This window comes from Lipophrys pholis (assembly GCF_963383615.2).
Source record: "Lipophrys pholis genome assembly, chromosome: 15".
NCBI classification, from domain to species: Eukaryota; Metazoa; Chordata; class Actinopteri; order Blenniiformes; family Blenniidae; genus Lipophrys; species Lipophrys pholis.
In genome coordinates, this window is record NC_137642.1 from 5,531,282 (window position 1) to 5,541,267 (window position 9,986).

Here is a 9,986-nt window from a genome sequence, read left to right on the forward strand (position 1 = left end):
CTACCATCTTTATAGACTCACTTGTCGGAAACACACTGATCACTACTTTTCAGTCTCAATTACTCGTAAACATTTTTCTTTCTTTCTGTCTTTTTTTAATTTATCCAAAGCCGTTTTCACACTGACCGAGCAACCCACTGATCTCAACCCTGATCAGGGTGAAATATCCCAAATGTGATTGCTGTACTGATTCAGACCTGTTTTCAATCATTTTAGCATGAAAGCAGCATCAGTCTAACTACCTTCTTTCTTACCAGCACGTCAGCCCACATTCAAAATTAAAAAGACATGTATTTAGGGGTATAAAAAGTACTTAAGACTTAAAAAAAAAAAAAAAAAAAAAAAAAAAAATCACAGAAATGTTACTCTTCTGCCATCAACTGATATTTCATCTGAAGATGAGGTGCTCATTCTGCACTTTCCTAAACATTTATGATAATCTAGTATGCAGGATTGATTGTGAGCAGCATGTCTGCTAACCAACAGTTTATGGAGACTTTAACTATATGCATGAAATTTGATATTTAATACATGTTTACTCCAAAATATTGAATGCATCATTTTCTGCCATGGTGTCAGTTAGAAAATCTGCTATGTGGCAACATAAAGTCCTAATGCTAGATTTATTTCCCTATATTTGTGGGAAAAAAAAGATGATTACATTTTAATATATAGTATATATATATATATAATATCTTGTAGCTTACAAAGTACTAAGTCGTGAAAATATGCATTTCCCACTCTTGCCTTTAATTGTACTGTAATTTCTCACCCATCTCGTTATCGGGCTCTGCTTTTCTATTTTCCTTCCATTTAAGCGTTCTTAATCCTGCACTGGCAAACGCATCATCCTCTGTTATGACTACAATCTAATCCAGGTCTGGGAATAGACTCTATTCGGTATGGATTAATTCCTCGCTCTATATGAAGACGGTTTGTGACGGCATGAATTCCACCACCTCTTGCAGAAATGGAGAAACATTTTTTTTTTTTTTTTTTTTAAACATATCCCGTGGTTTTCAGCCTGTCACACAATGTTCCTGAAGATAGTCAGTCTAATGACACCGTGCCAGAAAAGCCACATGTCAGTGCTGAAGTGCTCTTCCTTTAAATTTTGGCAGCTCGGCACCGTTCTGAGGCGATGGAGGGTAAATAATCTTCCTCTGAACTTTGAATCGGAGGGTGTGCTCCTCTTGTTTGGCTGTCTGCTCAGATAAACCCACAGATTGAACCCTAATGCCTAGTTTTTTATTTGTTTGTATAAAGAGCTTATTATTTTTTACCAAGTGAGACTTTCTGTTATTCCAGGCTTTGATTTTGGACCTCATGACAGAACTAGTTTTTGTTTTTGACACTCTTTTTGAAGTAATTCCCTTCAACCTTTCTATTCCTAACCTGTCACCAGTGACTGGATTTGGCATGCTTACTTCTCATGACCGTAACTCCCCAACTATTTGGAATATCTGTAACATTCAAAAACTCCCAGAAACTTCAGTTGGACAATTCTACAGCCGTGAAGTGGAAAAGGAAATAACTGCAAAGTTACAGAAAAATGTTTTCAGTCTCATCAACGTGTCAAAATGAAGCTCCTCATATCGGGCAGGTTGTTAGCTGTGAAGGATGCCTCACTGATCCTCTCACATCCTCACCTACAACTGACAGAAGGGGGGGGGGGGGGGGGGGGGGGGGGGGCTGCGAAGGAATGCTGGTGTCTGTGTGTGTGTGTAAGAGAGTTTATGGTGTATGAGGAATATCATGTTCATCACATTAGTGGAACTAGATCCTCCATTACTGTTCACAGCCAACACATGAACCCCTTTTTGTAACCGTATACACGGTATGTATATACATACACACACACACACACACACACACACACACACACACACACACACACACACACACACACACACACACACACACTGATGTCTACTTTTGATTGACAAACTGAGGATTTTGTTCAGGAAAAGCTTTTTTAGGAGTCATCAGTAATCAGCTGTAAATGACGTACTGTACTCTGAAACCGACTTAGTAATATCAAAGATTCCAAAATACAACACACTCTTGTCAAACAGTTGAAATATTTAGTTTTATTCTGATGTGTGGAAAAAGGGGGCTCCACTCCGTGACGAATATTTCTCTGATATGCAACAGTCGGGGCCCAATATTTCCATAACACAAGACAGAGTGGGTTCTTGCTGTGGGCCTGGATAAAATCTGTATTATAGCCCACCCAGCCCTTATGCACACACACACACACACACACACACACACACGCAGTGTTGGTAGTAATTATGTGAGTGGGAACCCAACAGTGGTGGAGGCCTCTGTACTCCTGGTACCCCTTAAATATTAACATACACCTCTGAAAAATGAGATGGGCAACACACACACACACACACACACATACACACACACACACACACACACACACACACACACACACACACACACACACACACACACCACACACACACACACACACACACACACACACACACACACACACACACCTGAAAACAAAACCCACCAAATCCACTGTAAAGTCTCAACCAAACTCTTTTTTTTTTAACTCTAACGTCTTAAATATTTTCTGTTGCTCCAGTTTTATCCTAAATTAGATTTGTAAACGGATACTGTTCTCCTTGGTGGATTTGTGTGGCAGTGAATGTGTTTTTTATGTAGTCAGACGATCAAAATACGGAATGAAAACACACCAGTTTCATGTCTTTAGTCCATATATAAAATAAAATGCACCCTAAGGAAATGTGCTTTTGAAAAATAACCATTTGAAAGGCTGTTTCTGTTTTTCGGGACAAAACAGTAAACATCTCCCAATAAATAAAAAAGAAAAACAGAAGGGGAATATTTTGCTTCTCTGAATCTGCTCCAGCCTCAGTGTTTTTATCTGCTGCATTTTCTTCATCAACTTCTTAATTTAGTCTGTCTCATTGTACTGATTAATCTAACAATGGATTGTCTTTTTCTTCTATGTTAAAAGGACATTCATTCAAGATTTTTATGAAGCATTGCAATGATACAATGAGAAACTGCTGTAAAAGATGTATTCTATGGTGTGTGAACCGGGTAGATGTGTGTTCCAATTTAAATTTATAGTAATCAGATGTTAACAATGTACCTTGAAAATGTGGATAAGTAGAGACAAACTGTTGTAATGTGTTAAATGGCGTATTTGTGACTCCAGTGCAGGAAAATATGCATTTCTACTTGAGTGTGATGAGAAAAACTTGTGAAGAGCTATTTAATTAACATTTTCTTTGCCAAAGGTTTCGACATTAAAATACAAAAACAAGATTTTTACTTACTTAGGGAAAAGAAATCTTCCCTTCAGAGCTTGTTTTTTTTTTTTTTTTTTTTTTTTTCATTCTGACAAACTCTGATGTGCAAAATGTAGAAGATATTTGTTCTTCCAACCAGAGGAAGTGATATGTGCATTATAGCACCGTGCCATCGGGGCCCAGCTATTTCTTCTCCTGTGAAGAGATATATGGTTGGAACATTAAGGAGCTTTGGGAGACACTGGAGAGAAGAGCCCACATCCATTTTGGTCCAGAGGTGTTGTTTCCTCACCGCTGAGCCATTTCTGGATCGTGCTCGGCGACTATTTTTTTAGCGGTCCAGCTCGCTGGTGTTGAGGGATCGACTCCGCTCGTCTCGGGCTTCTGGACGCTGGACGTTGATGGCGAGGCCGTCTCGGCCCACAGCTGCCTCACGCATATTTGTACACAAGTCGTTTCACGTTACGTCTCTTCGGCCCCTGCAGCTTCCAAACAGGCATTTCTCAACAACATTGAGTATGAATCCAGTTTGTCCTGTCTGTGTGTGTGTGTTCCTGTGGGTATGTGTGTGTCCACCTGTTGTGTCCATCATGCGACGGACAGCTGCGGAGTCTGTGTGGCGTCAGGCTGCCAGTGAGCGACATCCATCATGGACGGCGCCCAGCTGGTCTACACATGAGCACATGAATGGAGGCAAACGCATTCACATCCATCACCAGCTGTGAAATGCCCACAGTCAATAATACATACAGGCATGACAGCGTTTTCCCTAATATGAGTCCTACTTCTTGCTTTGGCTCCAAGACGAGCTCATTAGCTTGGATTTCCACATGAGTTTGAAACGGCGCGACCTGGCCGGCTGTCGAGACGTGATGTGGAGGTGACTCCAGTGTGGTGGATGGACACGAGGTGTCAGGACGTTTACTGCCCCACTGTGGATGGACCTGACTCAGATATACGTGTTTTTCACACCTCGACACCTCATGGCGTTGTCTGCATTGCGCCCACACCACCACCCCTCCACCCACCTCCCCGCTCCAGCTCATTCAAACTGCCTCCACTTGCACCATCTCTCTCTCCCTCCGCCTGTTTTTCTTTGCCTCGTCATTCTTCCCAGTTTTGTCACCACTTCTCCGCCCGCCCTTTCCGTCCATTACAACAGTCAGCAAAATGTCACTTCAGAAGTATCGCAGTCTGCTCTGTGTTTTATGTTTTTTTTTTTGTTTGTTTTTTGCTCCACGTCCAGCTTTCTGTCCCTGGTGGGGGGGAGTGTGGACCAGATTGGGAGTGAAGGCCTGCGGCACTGTGTGGAGAGCAGGGTGAGGACGAGCTGTGTTGAAGAGCTGGCCCGTACAGTGGACACCTCACCTGAGACCCTCAAGCTCATCATCGACGGCCTCACGCAGCCCCCCGGGTTCGACATACGACAGAGTAAGACCCCCACAGTCACACTGACGAAATATTCTGGAAGATCAAGATGAAATGGAAGAGAGTTCAAGAGAATAGGACTTAAGAGAAAAGAGTAAAATACAACCGAATTGAATCGAATAAAGAAATAGATTATGGTAGATTAGCTCACAGACGACCAGTGGATGTGAGCCAATAAATGTCTTTGTGATTATTAAACAGTAAAATGGATGGGAGACAAATAGATCATGTACTTGTGTGTTAAGCAATTTCTTTGTTGATTTATCAATCATCAGAATCTGAACTATAATCAATCTCCAGAATAATAAAGAACAGAACATGATAGAATCATATAGAAAATGAATAAAGAAAACAGAAACTATGGATGGAAGAGTAATAGACTCTAAATCAATTGAATGGAATCTGATCAGACTGAAACTGAATTTAATCCTGTGGAATGGATTATGTTTACATACGATGGAAAAGAATACTGTGTGATGGAGTAGAATAAAATACTAGAATGGAGTAGAATAGAGGTGAGTACAAAGAAATTTAATTGAGTATAATATGAAGAAATAGACGAGAATCCACGACAGTGGAACTGAATATACTAGACGTGAGCTGAATCGAATACCGTGGAGTGGAAAGCAGTAGAATTTCATAGATCATAGATTATGATGGACTTCAATAGAATACTGTGGAATGAAATAATATATCATAGAATTGAACCAAATATAACAGCATATGATTGGATGGAAGGGAATTTTTTGGAATAGAACAAATAGAATTGAGTGGAATACAATGATTAACAGTGTATATAAGACCAAGAAAGTTCAACAATACCTAAACATGTCGGTGAAAGTAGATTATTCATCCACATCCATTTAAAATTAGAGGGTTTTCTTCTTTTAATATAGAAGAGAGAAAAGCTTCTGTTGACATACAGTTTGATCGCCCGCACTTTATCTGACATTTGTTTTTTGTTTTTATTAAATACTTGATGTCAAAGTCATTCATTTATTCCTGAGTAGAAACTGTGTCACTGAGCACTAAACTATCCATGTACTGAGTGGTGTAACATTTCATACACTGCCTCTCACTCACAATAACCTCTCCGAGTCTGTCTTCTCCCCTTCATCGTGTCCTTTATAGGCCCCTCCAGACTGATAGAAAATCAAACTAGAATTTGTCCGGCTCCTCCGCGGCTTTGCTTGTTACGACACACACTGACTTTTCTTGCCTTAGCCGTAATAGGCATGTCTCTGCCGTGTAACTCGAGAGACTCTGACAGCGCCGTGGCTTCCTTCCTGCAGCCCAACAATACAGGCAGTATGTTTCTGACAGGGTGTGATGGGTCCAGCAGACTGTGTTGGTGGACGGAGAATACACACACACACACACACACACACACACACACGCTTAAAGACCTCTGTTTTTCTCCTTAATCTCAAGTTCTTGGATTCAGTCACATATCAACATCCCAGAAAACGTTTCGGTTCAGTTTTGCTGCAGCTTCAGATTTGTTCACCTAAGAATGTCCCACCTTGGTCTCCTCTCATCTTTCTTTGCTATTTTTTTTCTCCTTCAGAGGCTGCGATTATTATTATAATTATTTTTTTTTTATCTAGTAGTGAGAAAAGTAAGCAGGCCCCTGAAAATGTCCTAGTTTTCGCCATGGATCCGTTAGAAAAATATTTTTTCTAGTTTACCGTCTAAGACAAGCACAGTTTGCTTCACCTTTTCAAATTCAAATGAATCTTATCATTTCATGTCCTCATGAAACTCAGCCGTTAAACCCTGGACTCACTGACTCATCGAACCTCCTTCAGCAGCAGTAACTTCAGCCAGGCACTTTAACAAGCTCCTCCATCATCAGGAAGACATTTTGACTCTTCTACTTCACAGATCTGCTTCAGCTTCACTCTTCAGCACTGGATTCAGTCAGAGTAGCTGACATTGAAAAGGTGGATTACTTAAGATATTGTGGGATTTGTTTACTTCTATTCTTGTGATCGTCGTCCCATTACATCACACAACGAGTTACTGATCATAACTGAAGGGTAAACCTGAGAGAACTGACTTTCCTCCAATATTGACAAGCTGTCTCAGCCATAAGCAGCCCAAAGTCATGATGCTCCCTCCACCCTACTTAACATTGGAGATGTTCCCAGTTTTTTCCACATTGAGCGCAATCCTTTGTCCTCTTCTCTGAGGTTCTTCGTTTGCTGTTGTGCGTTTAAAGTCAGCTTGGCTTGATGTTCACAAACCATCTTCAGTTCTCTACATTTGTGGTTTTGGTGGACTGACGGATACCTGGAGTCTCTGAGACGACTTTGTCATTGTTAATGGAATGTCCGCCGGGATCTCTGTACTGGAGGCTGGATTCACACCAACTGTAGCTCCATGTGACGAGAAAACTTAGTGTTTGCACGTCTTTGTCAGTCAATTCAACACAAACCTATTTCCATTGATAACTCTTACATTTTTGTCCTTTCTCAAATCATTACTGGGTAAGTTCTCACTTTCAAGTTGTCATTATTTAGAGAATTCTTAAAGACATTGTTTCTCAATACCTGTTGGAGCGGCACAATATATTGTAAATTAGTCAATATTGCAAAAGACTGATTGGACTGGATTCAATCATGTTTCCATGCTTTGTGGAGTCACATGTTTCCATGCTTTGTGGAGTCATGCTCTGCAATGATGGAACTATCTGACAGAAAAGTGTTATAAATTGCAATTAATTCACAAAAACTGTGATGAGAGGAAGAATAAAAACCCCAAACAAGCTCCGACACGGCTGGTGTCATAGAGAAAGAGCACTGTTGTTTAGGAAACAAATCACAAAAACATGAACATTATCTACTTAAGTGTTTGTATTTATCACAAATTATATTGCTATCGCAATACTCAACAGCAATATTAAATATCGCAGATTCACCCGCTGTTGTGCAGCTCTGCTCGATGAGCTGTTCATGTAGGAAAACCAGAACATTTCCTTGTTTCTGTTTTTTTTCTGGCCTTTTTTCATGTAATATTTGATTTAATGGGTCTTTTCAGTTGAAGAGGAAACTTGGGTGAATGTTTCAGCAAAGAATCACAATGACAAGTATAAAAGCACCTCATAAAAAATGATCTAAGTCGACCTAAAAAAAAAAAAAAAAGAAAGCATATAAAGATAATGCATGTTGTATGAACAACATTTCATGCAATTCATACAGTTTCATTTAAGAAGAAAAATTCAAGCCTGGACATTCAGTTTAGTGAACGTTTTCTTAAAGTGGAGCCCAGCTTGGAGGTTCACGTTCAGGTTGCCCCTATTAGGTTGCAGAACACGACGCTTGGCCTGCGAGCCGCCGCTCAGCTGAATCAACAGATGGGCCGAGGCTACCGCATGAAACCAGTGCTGCAGGGAGGATAATTGGACGAGACTATTTCCTGGAGGGCGAGCTCTCCCTGTTTGTGTTACTGTTACCGAGAGGAAAACGATCTCATGGACAGGCCGAGTGGAAAATGGTGCCGAAGACAATCCTGAGAAACGTGAAAGTATGTCGACAAAAGTATTGAGTGACGGTTTGAAATGTAAGATCTGTTTGTCATGCCCCCCCCCCCAACACTCTTTTACCTAATTTCTAAAAGCTGCAACCGGTGCTTGAATTGTCAATTTTTTTATTATTTTTTTTAAACATATGTTCTGTCTTCTCCAGATTTTGGACAGGCGGACTTTAAGCGGGGCATCGTGTCCATGAGCGACCTGCGGGTGGGCTCGGTGCTGACCGGCCGAGTGGACAACACCGCTCTGTTCGGGGCGTTCGTTGACATAGGCGTCGGCCGCTCGGGCCTCATCCACAAGAGCAACATCACCCTGAACAAGCTGCCGGCGGACCAGCGGCGCCGCAGCCTGATGCTGGGACCCGGGGAGCGGGTGGAGGTGCGGGTCCTGAGCGTGGACCCTCAGAGGGGACGCATCGGGCTGGACCTGATCCGGGTCCTGCAGTGAGCGTGTGAGAGACACATCACTTGGTGATGAACAATAGGAGCAGGACTGTCACTGGCTGAGGTCCATCGAGAGGAACAGACCTCTGCAGGTGTAGTAACGCACTTTCAGCCACTGTTGTTATTATTTGATACGACCTGCAGTTTTCAAATCAAGACATAAAAGACTTTTTCCTAAAGAAGTGAAATCCACTGGATTTATTTCCATATGTTTTGGATTGAGCACTAATGAGTTTTCTTTTGTTAGAGCTCATAATAATTCTGCGATTCTTTGTTTTCTTATTATTCAAATCTACTTCTGTTCATGTGCTTGAAAAAGACGAGGTCGGTTATTTTGATGTGATTGTGATCCTGTGTTTGTTGATGACTGAATCTGTGGCAGAACAGAATCGACAACCACACGGATTTGAAGCTGTTCCGGTCGCATCTGCAGAAGAGGTTTGTTTAATAAAGACCTACGTTACGCTCTGTTTCCGTTTGAATTTCAGCTGATTGTGCAGGGTGAGATCTCAGAAAGACACAATTTAGAAGAAATTACTTTCCGCTCTTGGTTCAGAAGGAGTTTCTATATCGGGTGCATTTTTTACTGCTTCGTCTTGATTCACACACAAACCGTTGGCGACGGCTCCCAGTTAACCTTCGGTTGACGTACGGACAACATGATCAATGTCAACACTCGGACTGGGAGATAAATAGCACCCTCCTTTCCAATTGAGCCGCATCTTTTTGGGTTCAATCAACCAAATGTGATGACTCACTTTGTTGAAAGTGAATTAAAGTGCGTGTGAAAGGAAGGAAGGTGGAGGAAATGCTGCATTCAGAGCAGACACCAGTTGAATAAGTTTTCTTCTCTCAGACAACAGGAACATGTGACAAAGACGGAAGTGTGTTTGCATGTGTGTGCTGAGTGGTGGTGTGGGGGGAGGGAGGAGGAGGAGGAGGAGGAGGAGGAGGAGGAGGAGGAGGAGGAGGAGGAGGAGGAGGAGGAGGAGGAGGAGGAGGAGGAGGAGGAGGAGGAGGAGGAGGAGGAGGAGGAGGAGGAGGAGGAGGAGGAGGAGGAGGAGGAGGAGGAGGAGGAGGAGAGCGTTTCTATCTCCCAGACTCCACTGAAGCCTGAAGGCTTTTGAGGCGGCGTCCCAGACACAATTATCCCCCACACACACACACACTAATCAGCTGCTTCAAAATTAATCCCAGACTCCCCATCCACATTATCTAATTTGTTTGTTTTTATGAAAGTGGAATAAATAAAATAATAAAAAAAAACAAAAAAAAACCATAAAA

The 9,986-nt window shown here is 41.8% G+C and overlaps 1 protein-coding gene across 1 annotated transcript in view; it reads left to right on the forward strand.

Moving 5' to 3' along the window:
• Positions 1-9,172, forward strand: part of srbd1 (S1 RNA binding domain 1) — a 54,518-nt gene extending 45,346 nt beyond the window's left edge. The window contains exons 19-20 of the mRNA XM_080481839.1: positions 4,417-4,730; positions 8,414-9,172. Coding sequence (XP_080337965.1) covers positions 4,417-4,730; positions 8,414-8,706 — 607 coding nt within the window. The 3' untranslated portion in view covers positions 8,707-9,172. The remainder of the gene's footprint in view (positions 1-4,416; positions 4,731-8,413) is intronic.
• Positions 9,173-9,986: the final 814 nt, after the last annotated feature.